Source organism: Raphanus sativus, chromosome 6, assembly GCF_000801105.2.
Source record: "Raphanus sativus cultivar WK10039 chromosome 6, ASM80110v3, whole genome shotgun sequence".
NCBI classification, from domain to species: domain Eukaryota; kingdom Viridiplantae; phylum Streptophyta; class Magnoliopsida; order Brassicales; family Brassicaceae; genus Raphanus; species Raphanus sativus.
This window is the reverse complement of record NC_079516.1, coordinates 27,590,057-27,612,100: the sequence shown is the minus strand read 5'-3', so window position 1 is coordinate 27,612,100 and position 22,044 is coordinate 27,590,057. Positions and strand designations below refer to the sequence as shown.

Below are 22,044 nucleotides of genomic sequence, written 5' to 3'. Positions count from 1 at the left end.
CCAGTATTAATCTTTTGGACAAAGCCCAAATTCTTCTTAATTTCCCTTTACATATCATCTCCAACATTACTTGAGTCATAAAGCTCCTTTCAGATCGAATTTGTTGCTTCGATTCTCAATTATACCAGCAAACGACACACACACAAGTAGATGGAAAATTCTTCTTCGTATATCTAATTGTACAAACTACAAGACAACTCAAAGATCGAAACTTTACTTCTTATTTTCCACACCCTCAATGTTTACAATAGCAGACCTTATATAGTCTCAGAGATGAATCTAAAACCCTAGTTACATTCGATAATCTCATTACAAGTGGATAGCTTCTCAACCCTTAGATGTAGATTGAGATGAGAAGCTTATGATTTCCGCTGGACCACTTCTCCAGCTGGCTCCATCTTCATCTTCTCCGTACTCTTTTGTTTTCACCTCTGAACTTCTGAAATCACACTTTGCCGCCTTCTCTTCTGGGCCTGTGTTCTTATTATCTTCGAGGCCCAACTTCCTCTTGTGACCCATATCATATAACTCTGTTTTGGTGATACTACCTACACTAATAAAGCTGTTAACTTGTTGATCATTGGCAATAACATAGACAACTACTCCTAAGTTATTGATCAGAAAACTTGGAAAATAACTCAACTCAGCACTAACAATCCCCTGGTCCATTCTAAAATCCTCTAAAACCATCATCTTCAATTGCTTTAATGTAGTACTCGATTCCAAAGTGAGTAATTTACCTCATTTTTCCTTATCAACACGACATCCACTTGTTATTCACATTCCATCTTTAAACACCACTTGTTACATAGATATAAAGTATTAACCATATAATTTGATGAAAAAGATATGAAAAGAATAAAGAAAGAAGATCGTTGAATAAAAAAGAAGTTGAATTCAAGGTGTAATTCAACATCATGAATAAGATAATTTTGAATAAAATTAGTAAGGATTCCTAGATTTTTTCAGATTTAAATACAGTTTTCACCTAAAATATTAGTAATAAATAAATTAAAATACTCAAATATCTATGAATACCGAAAATATGAAAAGTATCTAAACTGAATTATACAAAATTAGAACTATTCAAATATTTTTATCAACAAGTTTAAACTGAATTAATTAATATTTTAATCCAAAACTCGCGCAACCGCACGGGTGTTTCATTTTATTTATATATATTTATAGATATTTGTTTTACATCATTAGTGTTATATATTGATTTTAATTATATAATTCAATGTTTATATAATTATTTAATATAATAGATAATATATGTTAAATATGTAAATTTAAGATATGTTAATTTGTAAACATATGTTATATTATATAGTTTATTATGTGAAATCCGTTTTACTAAAATACTATATTATTTTAACATAAGTATTTATATTTATGAAATCAAAATATATTAATATATCATTTAGTATAATTTTATTATATTTAGTTTAGTATAATAATTATTTTTATTTGAAAGATTATGATTAAAAATAAATAAACTGTGTTGGAATTATTTATTATCGTTTTATAAATAATAAATTAGTATATATTAATGTAAAATGATATTTTAGTATTAATTACGAAATTAGTAAAAAAACTACATCAAATTTTAAACACTGAGATCTTGTTAAAATCTGGTTTCAAAAAAAATTGTTGGAATTTTTTTTTTTTGATCAACAGATCAATATATATATAAAATGAAAAAGATATCAAAAGATATTATGATTAAAGTAGTTACATAAATATAATGTAAAATTAAATGATACATATATTTTAATTAGTAACTTTCTAGGAGATGATTCAGTTCAAATAACACAAATGAAATAAGTCATGATTTCTCTTTTAATATAATAGATATCTTAACTATAATACTTAACCAGATTACTTGATATTTTATTCAAAATATCTGAAAATCATACCAGCTGAACCAAATTGAACCCTCATTTTAAAGATATTACAAGGACTCGATATGCGGCTCCGCGAGGGTGTTTAATTAAACTTGTATTTAACGTAAACTCATAAAACACTGGTTTTATAAAATTCTCATGTATTTTTTTAAGTTTTGTAAATTACATTTAGAGTAGAATATATTATTTTATAATATAGATGTTTGATGATACTTATTTTGTTTGTACATAATATTATATTTAAATTTTATAAGTTGATGCAATTTAATGTAATTATATTATTCATACATTAACTTCTTTTTTATTTATTTTAAAATGAAACAACATGTTAAAAGATTACTTTTTGCACTACTTTTGTATGAATTATTATTAATTTTATGATTTTTTAAATTGTTCTCTCGAATATTTATATTTGACTAAACTAAATAAAGTAATACTCTACATAAATATTGATTTATATACAATATATTATATATTTACGTTTGTGTTTTTATTTTAACCACAAATAAATAACAACCATAATTTGTTATGGCTGCAAATAACATAATACCGATTTAATTAAAATGATTAAATAGATAAGTTTTAGAATTGTAATTAGTAATTTTTAATTAATTTTAAATGTTGTGACAAAATTTGTAAAGAAAAAGTAAAAAAGAAAATATTTAATTCATTCTAAATACAGTGGCTAAATCTGTAAATGAAAAAAAATTGTAAATAAAAGGAATTACCAAAAGTTATTACAGTTTTAATAATATAGATTAAATTGCAAATTTGGAAGAAAAAGAAACTAAATACTTCCTTTTAAGATATTACTAGATTTGTGGAAGCACTCTTGGTCCATTGGTTTGACTAAGAGTTCATTAATGCTTCTACACCATGAAGTCTTGGGTTCGAACCCCAAGAAAGCCGAATTATGCGAATTAAGAGAGAAAAGATTTACAAGAGATCTGCAACATGGCGCAAGGAGTACTGGTCAAGGGTTGATTAATAGGACGGTTCAAGTGATGCAGTCAGACAGATATCATCATAGGACAGGTACCATAACATAATCATCCAGCCTTTAAATATATATATATATATATATATATATATTTTACTAGATTTGAAGCCGCACATCGTGCATATATTTATTATTTTTACAATAGCATTTAAAATATAAAATAAGTTATAAAGATATTTGTTTTATATCAATTTTAGTTTTTCTATGATATTTTGTTTGCAAATTTTATATTTGGTGAATTTTTCAATGCAATTTTATTATTCATATATTAGCCAATTTATTTCTTTATTTGTATCAAACAATAGTTTATATGAATTATTAATAATTTTATCATAATTTTTGTTTGAAAAGTTGTATTTTCGAATTGTGATATGTGACTAAATTAAATTTGTTAATACCAAATTCTGAAAATATTTTATTTATTTAAATATTTTAAGTTTTATGTTTTTATTATTGCCACACAGAAAAATGTAAAAGCATAGACAAAACAAACAATTTTTTATTTGCTTTATATAAAAACTTAATATCATAACTTTTAACAGATTTGGGATATATTATTTCATTCAAAAATTAATTACCTAAAACATATAAAATCTGTTAGGATTTAGATAAAAATCTTTCTAATCTTTTTTTTTATATATTAATCTCCATTAAATTTATTCCAATATTAATATATTAATGTGTTTATGTTAGTATTTAAATGGTCCAACTACTCATGTATAGTAGATTTTTTAGAATTAATCTAGTTTAATAGAGTAGATGTTCCTGCTTTTATTCTCTTTACCAAAGCAAAGACTATTCATCGAAAAATGAGCGGACCAAAAAAAGATATCAAGGTGAGGGCAAGGGTTCCAACGTGAAATGTCCAGATCTGCTTCATCTCCTCCGATCTGAAGCTGTAAGCCCTCAATATCATTCAGCTCGACAAGCAGAAGGTCAAGCTGCAACCATTGAGCTACCATAGCTTCTCTTTCGCAACTTTCCCCCGAAATCGCCTAGTCGATAAACTGCTTAGAAAACCAGATCTACGAGTTCGAATCTTCCAATAGGCCTGTGTGGCTTCTCAGTAGGCCTGCGTGGCCTTTCTCACCTCTCATTAAGCCTCGATAGTTTCTTAGTAAGACTCAGTACTTTGTGATTTCCTCATTAAGCCCCAATGGCTTCCCAGTAAGCTTTACTGCTTCTCGGTAATCTCATTAAGCCGTGGTGGCTTTCCATTTTTGTCTTCAATCCGTCAGAAGATCACTTCTCAACAATGTTTCACCCTAAGAAGAAAAAGGAGCTCACTTTAGTAGAAGAGTGGAAGGAACCCGAGCTGCTAGAAGAAGGAGAGATGGTCGACATTCCTGACCTTGAGAATAAAGACCTCCTTGAAGAAAACTCTCTCAGCGTTATTGTTCGCTGCCTAAACCCCTATGTCCACAAAGTAGGAGGTTTAGTGAAAGCTCTTCCACCGATATGGAGGATGGAAGATAGGGTACATGGCAGAGGTGTAGGTCCAGACAGAGCCCAATTCATGTTCGAGCAGACAGAGATCTACACCATGTTATGACGAGAGGGCCTTGGTTTGTCAACAGCTGGATTGTCTCTCTCGATCAATGGACTCCACACCCAGGGCCAGACTTCCTCTGCAAAATCCCATTCTGGATCAGAATCAGGGGTCTCCCAATACACCTACTCAAAAAGAAAGCAGTCGACAGTCTCTTTGGTCCACTAGGACATGTAGAAAAAGTGGAACTCCACGCAAAGAATTCTTCCTCTGTGGAATATGTAAGAGCGCTTGTCTGGATCAACTCTGATGAGCCTCTACAGTTCCGCAGAATAGCAAGATTCAAGTCGGGGAAATGATACCCACTGAACTAGAATATGAGAGACTCCTCAAAGTGTGCTTTCTCTGCAAGCGCCTTACTCACGACCAAACACGATGTCCTTCTCAAGCTCAACCTCAAGCTCAGAACCAGCATCCCACCTACACGATAGGAAGAGGATCACAAAAACGTGATACGACAGAAGGACTCCATGCTCCCAAAAGAGGTGGCCCAAAGAAACAGAGCACTCATACTGGAATCTCATTATCCAGATCCTCTCAGCCTAGTGGAAGCAACCCGAGAACTGCGGCAAATCCTCCAGAGTCGCGCAAGCGAACTGATCTTAAAGGGAAAGGAGTAGCCAGGGGAAGCTCACAGGTTTGGAAACAAAAAACAGACTCCAAAACTCCAAGCCGGAGTGAAGCAACTCCGAAGAGTTCAAGAGAATCTCAGGGTACCCAGCGCCAACAGATCCACATCCTCTGGAAAGAGAAAGACTAAGGGTTCACCTTCTCCAGGAACATCAAAGGAGATAGTTTCAGTTTTTGAAAGGCTCGGCAATACTGAAGAGCTGCCTTCAAGAAATTCAGAGCACTCCACTGAACTTCTGGAAACGCTCTCCGGCGATTCAAAAAGACTCTCTGCGCAAAGAGAATTGCAAGATGGTCGTTCCAGCAAAGGGAGCAGAAGCCCACCGTCTGTCTTTGAACGTCTTGGCTCCCGATCCAGAAGCTCATAAGGGAAGAAACGATAAACTCTGAAAGTCTCCACATCTAAAAGACGAAGGCTCAGCGGCAGTGGAGACAGAGAAGCAAAGAAAGCTCGTACCGATGCTCAAGAAACATCTGTCTTCCAAAGGCTTGGAACCAGCGCCACTGGCTCAGGAGGCAGAGACTCGGAGCATCATGTTCGTTCTGCTATTATAGCAACTTCACGCCAATCACATTATGTCTGTAGGATAGTATTGGGCCGCAGCAAAATCTTGGAAGAATGGTTGATGGATGATTCCAACCCTTCAAACTCAGTATGAGAATACTCAGCTGGAATTGTCAGGGGGTGGGGAATACCCCGACAGTTCGACATCTGAAGGGAATGCTTGGTCAGCATCCTCCCGAGATTTTATTCCTTAGTGAGACCAAAAACATAAGAAGTTACATGGAAGGTGATAGACCCAAAATCGGGAAGATGGCTTTGGCCGGGTGTTGGATATGAACCGAGAAGGCGATGGCACTTCTGGAACTGGGATGGATTGATAGGATCGTCAAGAGGTGCGGAATGACTCTTGATATACCAACGATCTAAGGCTAACCACCAAAGAAGGGATGAATGTGTTGGCTAACCACCAAACAACACACAAAGATGATTGGCTGACCACCAAATCAACAAGCCGGTTCACACCGATGAACTAGCTAAGAACTCTCTCTCTCACTCAGAGAATAAAAACAAAAATGAAACCAAAAATGATCTGCTTTTATTCATGAAAGTGACTATATATTTATAGTGTTTGTAGTCAAAGACTAATAATGAGAAATGCGGAAAACAATACATAGAAATTAGATATTTGACTAGATCTAATCAAGGCACATAAAATAATGTATAGAAAATATAAATTTGACCAGATCTGAATTAATGAGTCAAAGACTCAGTCTTCCATGCAGATTGGTCAAAGATGACCATTCAGATAATGTCCAGGTTCATTCGAACCAGATGGATGCACGGAGTAAAGATTAGGACGCCTGCGGGACTGTCTGGATGGTCCGGCGGATGAGAATGCATGTCTGTCTTTGGTTTCCTCACGACCCAAGCTAAGTCTGGCTCGACCGTGGGTTTTAGAATGTGCGGCTCGGTCGGTGTGATCAGCACGAACTGGTGGAGAAACCATGGTTTGGTCGAGCTGGTTGACAAGATCGCCACTTTGGACCGTGTCCTTGAAACAAAAAGGACGGTGCTCGATTTTGGTTCTATCATACTCTCCCTCTTCAAAAAGATTTGTCCTCAAATCTGAAACATATAAAAGAAAAGGATTATAAGCAAAAGAATTATAATCAGCACAATGCTCACCTTGAGTTTGGTCCAGTTTTTGAATGGAAGAAGATCCTTCTTGATGACCACGGTTTTGCTCTCCATCTGATCCTTCGTTTGGTTCATGTTCATAGTCATCAAAAATTGGCAAATGATCTTCCTTTTCTGGCTCGGTTTCAACGTTCTCATTCTCCAAAATCACCAACAGTCTTTGCTTTTGACACTTGTTAGCATAATGACCGATCATATGGCATTTGAAGCACCTGGTAGAATGAGCTTTGCTTGTGGGTTTCACAGCTTTGCTTTTATCAGAAGACAACACATTAGTTTTCAAATCTGAATTTGAAAAAGAAGAAAGATTACTTTGCTGTTTTGGTGCAGGAGAAGTGTTGGTGTTTTCCTTCTTTTTGAGTTGTCGGACAGCATGAATTGTCTTATGCAACATCTTCTCCAAGCTGGCATAAGTCTGAAGCTCTTTCTGACCAAGCATATCACAGCTCCTTCTCTTGGCTTTGGTGAAGGGACGATCACCATTTCTGACCCACTTCTCATCATCGGACCTGTTTTGTCTCTTCCTTTGTTTCTGCACAAAATCAAACCTATTAGCAGCAAACTGTTTCTTATTTCTAAAAATTAATTGCTCTTTTTCCGAAACAGTTTTAAAAGGAAAGAAGATATCATCTTGTAGTGGGTTTGATTTCTTGAGAAGTCCAAACATCCTGAAACACTTAACAAACGTTAGCACATAAAAATCATCACACTCTCAAAGTGTTTAGCTCACGATTTTGAGGTGATCACTCAAATTTCTTTCACTGGTTTAAAGGATGATAGGCAGTCAAAATTCAGCAATTAAAACCAAAAACAAACTTTGTGGGAAAAAGAAAAGAGACAGAAAGATGAAGATTTCTTTTTTTTTTTTGTGGATCCACCTTAACTGTCCTAAGGCCGGATTTCTCCTCGGCCAGCAGGCTTTCTCTTCAACCACTCCCCCTGGATTACTCTTCAGAAGTGATTCAAGCCAAAACTCTTACTTTTTTTTCTTTTTTTATCGATTTTTTCTTTTTTTTTAATGGCGATCACAAGGGAGTAAAGGAACAGCCCGGATCCAAAAGAAATAAGAAAAGAAAATAATGAAGAGATGAGAAGATCAAAAGAGAATGAAAACAAACCAGCCAAAGTGGCTCTGATACCAAATGATAGACCCAAAATCGGGAAGATGGCTTTGGTCGGGTGTTGGATATGAACCGAGAAGGCGATGACACTTCTGGAACTGGGATGGATTGATATGATCGTCAAGAGGTGCGGAATGACTCTTAATATACCAACGATCTAAGGCTAACCACCAAAGAAGGGATGAATGTGTTGGCTAACCACCAAACAACACACAAAGATGATTGGCTGACCACCAAATCAACAAGCCGGTTCACACCGATGAACTAGCTAAGAACTCTCTCTCTCTCACTCAGAGAATAGAAACAAAAATGAAACCAAAAATGATATGCTTTTATTCATGAAAGTGACTACATATTTATAGTTTTTGTAGTCAAAGACTAATAATGAGAAATGCGGAAAACAATACATAGAAATTAGATATTTGACTAGATCTAATCAAGGCACATAAAATAAAGTATAGAAAATATAAATTTGACCAGATCTAAATTATGAGTCAAAGACTCAGTCTTCCATGCAGATTGGTCGAAGATGACCATTCAGATAATGTCCAGGTTCATTCGAACCAGATGGATGCACGGAGTAAAGATTAGGACGCCTGCGGGACTGTCTGGATGGTCCGGCGGATGAGAATGCATGTCTGTCTTCGGTTTCCTCACGACCCAAGCTAAGTCTGGCTCGACCGTGGGTCTTAGAATGTGCGGCTCGGTCGGTGTGATCAGCACGAACTGGTGGAGAAACCTTGGTTTGGTCGAGCTGGTTGACAAGATCGCCACTTTGGACCGTGTCCTTGAAACAAAAAGGACGGTGCTCGATTTTGGTTCTATCAGAAGGTTTAGCAGCAGACTTGGATTACCAATTTCTACGTACGGTTGAACCCATTGGAAAAGGAGGTGGTCTTGCAGTGATGTGGAAAGAGTTTTGCAAAGTTGAAGTACTGCAGGCAAACAACAGACTTTTCGATCTGAAGATTTTTTGGCAGGACAGGAACTTCTTTCTCACGTGTGTATATGGAGAACCAATCAAGGGTAAAGAAGTGATGTCTGGGAAAGAACCACTAGGATCAGTACCAGCAGAAACGGAGCATGGGTAATGACAGGAGACTTCAATGAAATGATTGATCCCTCTGAGAAGATTGGAGGAGCTGAAAGGAGTGAGGCAGAAGGAAAAGACTTCAAACAGATGTTGTGTGCTTGTGGTATGTGGAACATCAAACACACATGCTATCAATTCTCTTGGGCAGGTACAAGGAACAACATGATGGTGCAATGTCGACTTGACAGAACAATTGCCAACCAAGTTTGGTCAGATATGTTCCCTCAAGCCCAAGCAGCCTATCTCCCAAAAGTAAGCTCTGATCACAGCCCGGTTCTGACCACACTTGTGGATCAATTATGGAAGAAGCGCGCCAGTTTCAAGTACGATCAAAGATGGATAAAGCGTGACGGCTTCTCCAACGTAGTCACTCAGTCTTGGAAGAATCAGAGTTCTGGGCAAGGAGGTCTTCTCGGAAAGATAGCTCTGTGCAGGAAAAGTATATCAACATGGAAGAGAAGTGCACTCCCAAACTCAGCCCTCAGAATCCGAGAACTGCATACCAAGATTGATGAAGCAACCCGGAACTGTTTTGAAACAGAGAAGAATTGAGTAACTTAAGGGAAGCTCTCAACGAAGAATATTACAATGAGGAGATCTTTTGGAGGCAGAAGAGCAGACTGCACTGGCTCAGATCCGGAGACCACAACACTAAATTCTTCCATGCGGCTACAAAGAACCGCAGAGCTCAAAACCGTATCTTGAGCCTCACTGATGAAGAAGGAAGAGAATGGTTTGATGAAGAGGATCTGGGGAAGATAGCAGACAGACACTTCAAGCTTCTTTACTCCTCGGAAGACATCGGGCTTAACTCGGAAAGCTGGAGAGAGATACCCTCAATCATCACCGAGGAGCAGAACGAAATGTTGTTGGCTCCAATTACTAGAGAAGAAGTCAGAGCTGTCGTCTTTGATACTAATCCAAACAAGCGTCCCGGACCTGATGGAATGAATGGCTTCATCTTCAAGCAATTCTGGGATACCATGGGTGATGATATCGTCAGCATGGTCAACAACTTCTTCATCACGGGGAAGCTAGAAGAAGGGATCAATAAAACCAATATATGTCTCATCCCCAAGAAATAAGAGGCCAAGCAGCTTGTGGATTTTCGCCCAATAAGTCTTTGTAATGTCGCTTACAAAATTGTATCAAACCTTCTTAGTAAGCGTTTAAAGATGATTCTGCCCTGGATTATAATAGAAACTCAAGCCGCTTTTGTGGAAGATAGGCTCATCTCAGACAACGTACTTGTAGCGCATGAATTACTGCATGCATTGAACTCCAACAACAGCTGCTACAGAGAGTACATCGCAGTGAAGACTGATCTATCAAAAGCCTTCGACCGTGTCGAATGGTCTTTCTTAAAGACAGCAATGCAATCTCTAGGCTTCTCGGATCAATGGTGCAGTCTCATAATGGAGTGTGTCACCACGGTGCAATATCAGGTGCTCATCAATGGAAGTCCGTACGGAGACATCAAACAAACAAGAGGGATAAGGCAAGGAGATCCTCTCTCACTCTATCTCTTTGTAATATGCACAGAATTACTTGTTCAGAAACTGTTCAAAGCTGAGAGACAAGGCGAAATCACGGGACTGAAGGTAGCACGAGGAGCGCCAGCCATCTCCCAGCTCCTATATGCAAATGATAGGATGTTCTACTGCAAGCAAACAGAAGAACAGCTGAGCAGACTGACCAGAATTCTCAATGAATACAGCCTCGCTTCTGGACAATGCATCAACTATCAAAAGTCCAGCATCTACTTTGGCAAGAACATACCGGCCAATAGACGAGAAGAAATAAAACAGAAGATGGGTATGGAGCAGGAAGGAGGAGGAGGTATCTACTTGGATCTGCCTGAATTTTTTTGTGGATCAAAGGTCACTAACTTAAGCTACCTCAAGGAAACTCTAGAGCAGAGAGTTGGAGGCTGGCAAAATAGATTTCCGTCTCCTGGCGGCAAAGAAGTCCTCCTAAAAGCGGTAGCTCTAGCCCTACCAACTTACACCATGTCATGCTTTCTCATTCCGAAGACAATTTGCAAGAAAATTGTATCTACAATGTCGGACTTCTGGTGGAGGGGCAGCAAAGATTACTGTGGGATGCACTGGCTAGGACTATCTATACTCGCCGAAGGAGAAAGGAGGCCTTGATTTTAAGAACTTAGAAGCTTTCAACATCGCTCTGCTTGGAAAGTAACTCTGGCGTATGCTAACTCACCATGAATCGCTCCTAGCTAGAGTCTTCAAAAGCAGATACTTCCGAGCTACAAATCCGCTAAATGCCTCTCTAGGTTCTCGGCCATTATATGCATGGCGAAGTATTCATGTAGTGCAACAACTAATCAGGCAAGGAGCCAAGATGATAATTGGGAATGGGTGCAATACAAATATCTGGCAGGATAACTGGTTAGGAAGCAAACCAGCGGTTCCTGTCGACTCCACAAAGCTACTTCATGAGCAGCACCGACATCTCATCTCACTGGACCTGACAGTAAGAGATTTAATGATAAGCTCCGGACAAGAATAGGACCAGGAGTTACTTAGCAGCATTTTCCCACAGACCATACAACATAAAATCACTCTGACGAAGCCGCAAGGAGACAGAGGAGTAGACACCTACAGTTGGGAATATACAAAGACAGGCCACTACACTGTAAAATCTGGCTATTGGGTCTTAAAGAATGTTATTGAGTCAGGATGGCGAGAAAAAACAGTTGATCAACCTAGTCTTGATATGGAAGCAGAATACCAGCCCAAATGTCCACCACTTTATGTGGAGATGCATCAGTAATGCACTACCAACAGCTGAAGCAATGCGGAACTGCCACATTACTAAAGATGGTAGATGTACGAGATGCTCTATGGAGAATGAATCAGCCAACCACATACTGTTTCAATGTCCTTACGCTCGCCTTGTTTGGGCTTCTTCCCCAATTCATGCTCGTCCAGATGGTATTATGTCTGATTCCCTATTTGCAAACATCTGTCGTGTGCTGACTTACATGAATAATATCCACAAGAAGAAGTACACGCCGATCTGATCCCATGGCTCTTGTGGCGCCTTTGGAAAAACAGAAATGTCTTTGTTTTCCAAGGATTTGATCACACAGCCTCAGACACTATTGCCAAAGCCATGGAGGACATGAAGGCTTGGAACGAAAGAAAGGAGGTAGAAAGTACAGAGGTTAAACGCCCACACGCACCAACTCTCGTGCATAAAAAAATGGAAACCGCCAGAGCAAGGATGGTTCAAATGCAACACAGATGGGTCATGGAATGTAGAGTCACCATCTCAAGGCACTGGTTGGCTGCTTCGAAACCACGAGGGGAAGTTGTTGTGGGCTGGAGCTCAACGGGTTCAGGGAATGAGTATACCAATTGAGACTGAAGCTACAGCCCTCAAATGGGCAATCCATTCTATGCTTCGATTTGGATACAACCAAGTCATCTTTGAGACACTCTATGGTGTTGGCGAGAATTATTGCAGGAACTGAAGCAATATGGCCAAAACTTCAACCGATCATTCAGGAGATCGCCTATTCCCTATCACTGAACCCGAGCTACAAAATGGAATTCTATTCAAGAGAGGGTAACAAAACGGCTGATAGAATAAGGAAATAAGTTTTTTCTTTTTTGAATCATGTTCCAAAGTTGTATTCTCTGAAGCCATGTTGGTTAAAATCTGTTTTAGAGGCGGATATGCCTACATTAGGAGACAACAATAATGCAGGTTTGAATCCTTTTGGATAATATAAAATTGATGTTGAGCAAAAAAAAAAAAAAAAACCAAAGACTACTGTGACCGCTCCGAACCAATTTTTTTCTGGTTCTTAAATGGATCCTAATAACACCTACATGAACTACTAAATACCCAAAACCCGAGACAAATACCCAAGCCCAGTTCTAAGTTCTATTCAACAATTCCGCACGATTATTTGCCGATTATTTCTTTGATTTATGACATAATTCAATCAAAGAGATAAAAATTGGGGAAGGAAGCAAGAACAAGAGCGACAGCAATAACTCAAAATTGCAATAATCGTCATCTCATAGTCTGTCGTGGGTAAAAGATTATGCATATCTTTGCTGGAAATGCAGAAGTAAACATTGTTTACCAAAATGAGGGAACCAGAAACAGTGCCCAAAGTCTTGAATATTTCTTTTCTTTTATATGCTCTTTTCATCTTTTCTTTGTTAGTCCCTTCTCCACTATCCAACCAAACCTACACAGACAGCAAAATAGAAGCTTAAACATCATATCATTTCCATCTAGATAACAGTTTCTGGCAACTTGCAAGAAGTTGCAACAGTTAAAACTGATTAAGATAGACTTACCCCTAAAATGTATCAGACCCATTCTATCCAAACATTTTGCGGTACTGCTTTTTCTCTTTATTGTCTCTAATGGCAATCTGCACACGTATAAATAGAGCTCATGTTATATATATATATCAACTTAGTTAAGTCACTGCAAACAATGAAACATCATTGGATTGTTTGTACGCGTTCTTACCTTTTTCATTACAGCAGCATATTCTTTCTTGAGGCCAGCTGAAAATAAACATCAGGTATCATGCTAGTTAGAATCTTCCCGAATAGATTTAGGCATCTAATCTACTCATATCATCAATACCCACAAACACAAAAAAAAAGACTCTTGGTAAACGACTTACCATCGTTAGGTTCGAACTGAAGAGCTTTCTCCAGGCTTTCAGCAGCAGCATCGATATTATTGAGAGCCATGTGTGCCTAATTATTACCACCAAGCACAGTCATATTCATCTCGAGAGAAATCCATAACACAATGTTACACTTATACATAGGCCTAGATTATAGAATTACACTTTTTAAGTACCTGTCCCTGTCGAAACAATGCTTTGACATTGTTATCTTCATCACGCATAGCAAATTCAGTGTCCAACAATGCTCCCTTTGCATCTCCAAATTTCAGTTTACAGGCCTGCCACAGGAGCCAGTAACGATACAAAAAGATGAGATCAGCATATTAAAATCAGTTATAGAGGGAAGTAAAAAGTAATTGGAGCTGGACACTGGAAACAATTAATCAAATTTAATGGCACGTCTACAGTGTAGTCAGCTTCAAACATTTAGTTCATGATCTTTGTGGAAACACCGACAGAGAAAGAAGATAAAAAAGAGTTTGTGCTGTAAACAACCAACATATTCCAGAGACTCTTATGCTTCGGACGACAGATACATAGTTTACATGAATTTCACTCACAACAAAAGATAAAACAAGGGATGTTAAAAGTATCAACTTACAGCACTGTTAGTGAAGATCTGCGACTTTGTCTTACGCAAGGCAGTGCTCGTCTCTGCAAGATCACAGGTAGAGAGATTGAGTGAGAGACACTAGTATGCAGGAGTAGCAATATCCCCCTGCGATGCAGTAAATGAGAAACATATATAGAGAGCGAGAAAATGAAGAAGTACCTTGGTCAATGCCATCTTTCTCCCAGCAAATATCCAGATAACGCAAAGCCTTGCGGTACTTTCTAAGAGCCATCTTGTAGTCTTGTTTCTAAAAAAGTAGATTTGAGTTCATAAAACAGGATTTCCAGGAAGCATAACAGACATATAATCCAAATTATAAAAAGAAAAGCAGACCTTAAAGTGGTCGTTACCACTAGCCTTGACAGAATCAACAGTCTCCATCCACCAAGACAACTCAGGAGGGCTTTCATTAAGATCAATAGGCCAGTCAGGGAAGACATCACCGTCCTTGAAAAAGTTACAAATCCCATCATCTTCACCCTCAGGAATGACCCCACAGTCATGAATCACAACATCGAGAGAAGGAGAAGCGTTTTCCTCCGTCGAAACATGCTCAATGGAACGAACCACTCCCATTCCTTTGGTGACCCTTCCAAAGACGACATGCTTGCCATCAAGATGAGAAGTGCGAGTGGTGGTGATGAAAAACTGAGAGGCGTTAGTGTTGGGGCCAGAGTTAGCCATAGAGAGCATCCCTTTCCTCTCATGTTTCAGCTCAAAGTTCTCATCTTCAAACTTTAACCCGTAGATAGATTCACCACCAGTACCATCGTTAGCTGATATGTCCCCACCTTGAATCATAAACCCCTTTATTACACGATGGAACCGATTCCCCTGAAACAACCATAAAAGGAAACACCTTTTTATACTCAAAACCTCCAAAGGCATAACCTTTTAAAGCAGAGAGACCTTGTAGTGGAGAGGGACGGCGGTGTTGGGGCCGATGCCTTTGTCGCCGGTGCAAAGGGATCGAAAATTCTGGGCGGTTTTGGGGACGACGTCGTCGTAAAGCTCGATGATGATTCGCCCTTCAAGCTCGCCTCCAATGCTAATGTCCATGAAACACTTTGACTTGCCCATCTTCTCGCTCGATTCACTCTGAAAATGCACGCGCGCGCCTCTTGCTGTATCTTTAAAGAAGAGAGAGAGAGAGAGGGAATCGAGAGAGACAAAGAAGGTGGAGTCGCTTTCTCTAGCTGGCTCCGTCTGTAGAGTAGAGAGGAGACTTCGTTGGAAATCAAAACGACAGAGCGAGACGCATGAGTGACCAAAACCCTAGGACCCACTTTCTTCCTCTCCAACTTATTTTTTCTTTTTAAATGGATATTATTAAGAAAAAATGATTGTTGGCTAAACGAGGTATTGACCATCACATGGCTAACCATGCAAACTAAACTAATGTATACCTAGCTACACGAAGTATATGTTATGCATGACAACATTCTTCAACTTAATGATGTTATGTAGTTAACATCACGAGTTTAATTTCATTCATCCCAAAACTGATGTGGATGACAAAGACCGTTTAAACAGCACATCTTATCAATTAAAATATAACCGATATGACCGTAATTTATCTAAAATTAGATTTAAAACCACGTTTTAAAAGCGTAAAATATTTTTAACAAAAATTAATTTACAAAATCAATATGTCTTAATATTTTTTGATTAGTAGTGTTTTACCTTTTTATTTTAGTGAATTTGAAAACTATATAATTATGTTATTTGGTTCCTATAAAGTTTGAAAGTTATATAAGATTATTTTTAAATTATTATAATCTGTTTTATTATTAAAATTTAATATAGTTCTGTAATTCATTTGATTAATTATGTGATATATACTTATCTAATAACTGTTTTATTATAAAACTTATTTGATGTCTATTTATATATTGACTCTAAAATTTTATTTTTAATACAAAATTAATTAAATTAATGAATTATTTTATTTATATTTTCATAAACAAAATTTCGTTCACCTAAACTTAGTAAAACTGTAATATTAGATTTGTATTATTAGATTACATTTATTCTTAAAAGTATATTATTAATAAATGTTGGGGCCCAAATATGACCCTCTAGCTAGTAATAGACAATAAGAAATGATAATAGGCCGCGAAAGGCCCATCATGAATTCAATCTTCAAAACAGCTAAGTCAGATCCGGAGGCTGTGAGTTGGAGATGTTCATCATAGAGGTCAAGGAAAAGAGGCAGCTCGTTGACAAGTAAACAGGCGTAGGACCCGGTCAAAGAGGTAGCTCGTGGACAAATAAATAGGCGCAGGACCCGGTCAAAGGGAAGCTGTTACAAATCCCTCAGATCACGGAGGAGATTTCGGGAACCAGTTGGTAGCGACCAAAAGGGACCTGAAGCTATTTAAAGAAGACGTCAAACAATAATCAAGGGATCCGCATTATCTACGATTCATATACATTAGCTCTTAAACACTATTATCTCTTTGTAATCTCAAAAACTTTCCTTGTAAACAATTATTATCAAGAATCAATAAAATCATCATTCATCTTATAAGTTCTTACGGGATTCAGCCCACGTTATCTTCCTTTTAATCTTAACCTGACCTAAAATCAGGAGGTGAGTTTAGTCCCTCACAATAACTATATACACAAGATAATATTTGGTTTAAGTTGACATCAAATAAGTTTTAAACAAATAAAATGTCAGATTGACGTTAAATAAGTTTTATAATTAAAAATAAATATATAATATTTTATATGACTTTCAAATTTATATAAATATAAATAATATAATTATATACTTTTCAAATACACTAAAATAAAAATTCTAAAATATTACTTATCAAATAATAGTTAAAATATTTATTTTATAAATTAAATTTTGTTAAAAAAATTCTTACGCTTTTAAAACGCAGTTTAAAATCTAATTTTGCAAAAATACGGTCAGGTTGATAATATTTTAATTGAAGAAACGAGATATTTAAACGGTCTATGTCACCTACATCAGTTTTTGGATGAATGAAAATAAACTCGTGATGTTAATTACATAATATCATTAAGTTGAGGGATGTTGTCATGCATAACATATACTTCGTGTAGCTAGATATACATTAGTTTAGTTTGCATGGTTAGCCATGTGATGGCTAATACTTCACGTAGCCAGCGATCATTTTTCCTATTATTAACTATTACTAGTAGACTATTATTTTATAAGTCCATTCATATACCATAAGTCCATAATAATGGACAACAGTAGGTGATTGCCAACTATGGCCACTAGACATCTCTTTTATATTTTTGTTTTTTTCTTTCGGGTTTGATATCTTTTCAACCTAATTCTTGGTTTATTCTTTGGGACCATTTTTTAAAAAAATATATACTTTTCAAACAATTTCAAATTTCTACTAAAACCTAGCAACACATCATATAATTTGGTTACCTTCCAGTTTTGAATTTAAAGAAATGGACAAGTATTTTTATTTGAATCAGTTATAATCATATAAATTTGATTATAATCAAACAGATTTATATTATTAAAACTGAAATACTTTGTGATATTGTTTAGAAACATAGATAACATAATAAATGATAATTATTTAGAAACATGGATAGCATATTAGTTACTTTTTTATTTACACATTTAGCTAGTATGTATTTCTTTTTATTTACAGATTATACCACTGCATTTAAAATAAATTTAAATTAATTAATTATAATGGTTATTATTTTTTCGTGGTGAAAATAAAAACATAAATTGAAATATGTAGTATTATTATATAAAAAATTATAATATTACCTTATTTAGTTTAGTCAAATATAAAAATTTAGAGAGTTCAGTTTTTAAGAAAACAAAATATCAAAAGATTAATAATAATTCATAGAAAACTAACGTCAAATTTTTTTAAAAAAAGTATGTTGGTTCATTTTAAATAAAGTAACAAAAACAACATGTTAATATATGAATAATACAATTGCATTAAATTGCATCAAGTTCTAAAATTTTTAATATAATATTGTGTACAAATAAAAAAAATTTTATCAAACATACATATTATAAAATAATATATCACACTCTATATATAAACTACAAAACATAAAAATATACATCTGATTTTCTTATATAGCCAACGGTTTATGAGTTTACGTTGAAATCATGTACTATCATAAGTTTACATATATTTATTCTTAAAGTTAATTTATAAAATTTGTAAGAGTATTTTGATGAAAAATAAATTGAAATCATGTAAGTATAAACAATTATAAATTATGTGATATTAAATTTAATAAAATTGAATTTCTTTCCACATAAATGAATGAATATAGTAGGGCTGGGCAACCGGGGTACCATTCGGGTGCCGGTTCTATTTTAATCGGTTTCGGGTTTTCATGGTTACCGAAAACAAGTCCCATTCGGATAATTTAAAACTTCGGTTCGGGATCGGTTCGGGTGCTCTTCGGTTCGGGTCGGGGTTGGTAAATTATTTTGGTATTGGTATAACCCGAAATACTATCGGGTTTAGGTTTCAAACGGACTTTCGGTTCTTAAGTATATCGTTTATACTAAATGTAACCAATACAAATCTAAAAATTGTAACTTGCAATACAAGTAAATAAGTAAAAGCATCAATTTTGTCACTGACCAAAGAAAACAACTATAAAACGACGCAAATTTAAAAAAAGCCAAACATCTTTATTGATATAAATAAAACAAAACAAATGAGAGAATTCAAAAAAAGCTAAAGCCAAAACCAAAACCAAATGGAAAACATATTATTCAATGAAATCAAAAACCAAAAACTTAAATTAAAATTCAAGTTTCAACTGCAAGCACCAACTTCAACTTCAACTACAAATTTTTCAAACTTCAATCTTCAAGACATAAGTAAAATCAGTTTTTTTTTTATTTTAAAATATTTTATTTGTATAAATTTTGTAACTAAAACATATGTAAGATTGATTCAAAAATAAAAAAAGGAACATCAATCTTGATCATTCAAAATTAAACGAAAAAGTAAATATATCTATCGATAGAAATAAAACCAAATAAACGAAAACATAAAACGAAAATCGATTTCTCATGAAATGAGAAGCATTGTTCAATGAACACAAAACCAAAATATAAAAACTTCAAACTTCAACCGCAATCTTCAACCATAAACTTTCATGTTATAAAACCATTAACTTTTATGTAATAGATAATAATTTAGATATTTCATATATCTAAATGTATTTTGGATACATATCAGGAATTGAAATCATGTTTGGTACAAGATTTTTTTAGGGTTTTAAATGTTTCGGGTTCTATCGGATATCCATTTAAATTCGGGTTCGGTTCGGATAATACCCATAACCCAAAATACCATAAAACAAGATCCATTCGGTATTTATGTCGGGTTCGGACGGTTTGGATTCGTTTTTATCGGATCGGTTTCGGTTCGGATTTTCGGGTTCGGTTATTTTGCCCAGCCCTAGAATATAGATTGTAAATCATGATTGTATATTATTTAGGATTTTAAACATATACAGATATATTCAAGTACTATCGGTACTAATTTTAGGGTTAAAGTTTAGAATCTTAAATACTTTTTAAAAATTATAATATATGACTATAAGTGTTTAGTTTTGTCAAACATTTTATAAATTTGAAATTTAATGAAATGTTTGTTTTTATGTAATTTAACTTTTTAATTTTAGGGTTTAGACGTAAAACATTTTTTTAAGAATTATGCCAAGAAGTTATGTACTAACATATTTCTTTACAAGTACTCTAGAACGTAAGATAAGTTTAGGATTAACTTTTTTGGAATTATGCAATAAAACAATTTTTTAAAGTATTATGCGAAGAAATTATGTACTAGCATATTTCTTTACAAGTCCTCAAGAATGTAAGATAAGTTTAGGATTAATTTTTTTTTTTTGAATTATGCAAAACTGTAATACATTATAAGAGCACCTCCAATAGTAGAGATATCCATATTAGATTCATAAGAGCACCCACAACCAAGATCAACAGGCTCGATAACCAAAGTACACTTTTTGAAATATTTTATTATTTTTTTTTTTCGTCTGAATTTAAAAAAAAAGAACTAACCTATTGCGGGCCACCACATGTAGTGGAGCCCGCAAACAGTGACGTAACTGCATATAAGTTGGTCCTTATACCCGTTACTCGACCCGTACTCGCCTCGTTTTTTCAAGTACTCGTCGTTGCCAAGTCAAGTATCAAGTCGTTGAATTTTGTAACTTGCAAGTACAAGGCAAGTAACAAGTATCACAAAAAAATTAACGACTCGCCTTGATATTACTCGTTACTTGTTTTACGACTGAAAAAATGATAACTAAACTATAAAAACCAAAGTCCTAAACTGATATTTCTATGTTGTAATAAGTAAACAGTATTTTTATATTGAAATATATGTATTATATTCTTTTTTTATTAAGTGCAAATATTTTATTTGAAATAACTCTCTGTGTTTTTACCAAGTCGAGTAAACAAAACAAAATTTTATAACTTTCTCTAACAGAATATTATCTATCAAATAATTCTTACAAACTAGAAAATATATATAAATGATTCATAAGTATTTGTAATTAGTAAGTAGTGGAACAAGGCAAGTCAAGTAACTTGCAAGTAACATATTTTTTTGACAAGTACTCGAAATAACAAGTACTCGTTTCCGACAAGGCAAGTACAAGTCCAAAAATCAATTACTCGTTCAAGGCAAGGCAAATATCAAGTATACATAAAAATGCAAGTAATCGCCTTGCGCCCACCCCTACCTTATTTACGGACTTTAACAGATCAATTATGGCACAGAAACCTAAAAACATAATAATTTAATATATTTTTCCTGCTAAGGATTCCTAAGTTACTACCGTTGCATATGCTCTAATAATTCAAATATTAATACTTTAACAGTTGTTTAGTTTTTACTTACTTTTTGTATTCTGTACAAAATGTGTTCAATTGAAGAATGATATTTGTACTCAAAAGTTTTAAAGAAGTTCTCTAAACTCATATTAGAAGAACTTATTCTGACACAGTTTTTTTCTTTTTGTAATTTTCTTAATTGGTTAGAACCCCATGCAAAGCCTACAGATGGAGTTGGCCTAAGACTTCTAATATGGAAGAAAAAGAACTCGGAGACTGGAGACATCAAAGAACTTGTTTGGGTACTGCAAGCTGATACGTAGTATTGCTAAAATCATTTGAAACCATATCACTTCTCTCAATTACACACAAGCCGGAGGGATTACTACAACAATGGTTGAAGTCTATCCGGGATGAAAGAACTATTTTGCTAGTTTCTTAAAAAATTACTCTTTAACTTGTTTAGATCTTAAGATTCACAATGCAGGCTACATATAGATCCTTGCAAATATTCATCGTTCTTTGATAAATCAATATATTATTTAATGAAAGATATACATATATATCATATTATTTTATTTTATTTTATATTCCTATTTTCACATTACTAAATATTAAAACATTACTTTATTTATATGTTTAGTAATACTACAACTAGCTGAGTACTATTAGTTATATCAAATGGTAACAAAATAAAAACCCTTTATTATGTATCTTTCATTTCTAAATATATAAAAATCTATATTCAACGAATATTTTACATAAAATAAATAATATAAGATATAAATTAACTAAATTAATAATTAGGGAAACATAAATTTTTAATTTTTACGAAATGAATATAAATTTGATAAAGTATAATAGTTAAATTATAAATAATTAACATATATAAAAAATC

At 34.9% G+C, this 22,044-nt stretch overlaps 1 protein-coding gene across 1 annotated transcript; it reads right to left on the bottom strand.

Annotated features, from left to right (window-relative positions):
* Window positions 1-13,007: 13,007 nt before the first annotated feature.
* LOC108805879 (peptidyl-prolyl cis-trans isomerase CYP40) lies at window positions 13,008-15,574 on the bottom strand. The gene is made up of 9 exons (XM_018577864.2): window positions 15,209-15,574; window positions 14,633-15,133; window positions 14,459-14,546; window positions 14,288-14,340; window positions 13,860-13,964; window positions 13,678-13,753; window positions 13,518-13,555; window positions 13,340-13,416; window positions 13,008-13,227 (listed from the first exon to the last, which is right to left on the bottom strand). The coding sequence occupies exons 1-8, from the start codon at window positions 15,377-15,379 to the stop codon at window positions 13,363-13,365; spliced, it is 1,086 nt and encodes a 361-aa protein (XP_018433366.1). The 5' UTR covers window positions 15,380-15,574; the 3' UTR covers window positions 13,008-13,227; window positions 13,340-13,362.
* Window positions 15,575-22,044: the final 6,470 nt, after the last annotated feature.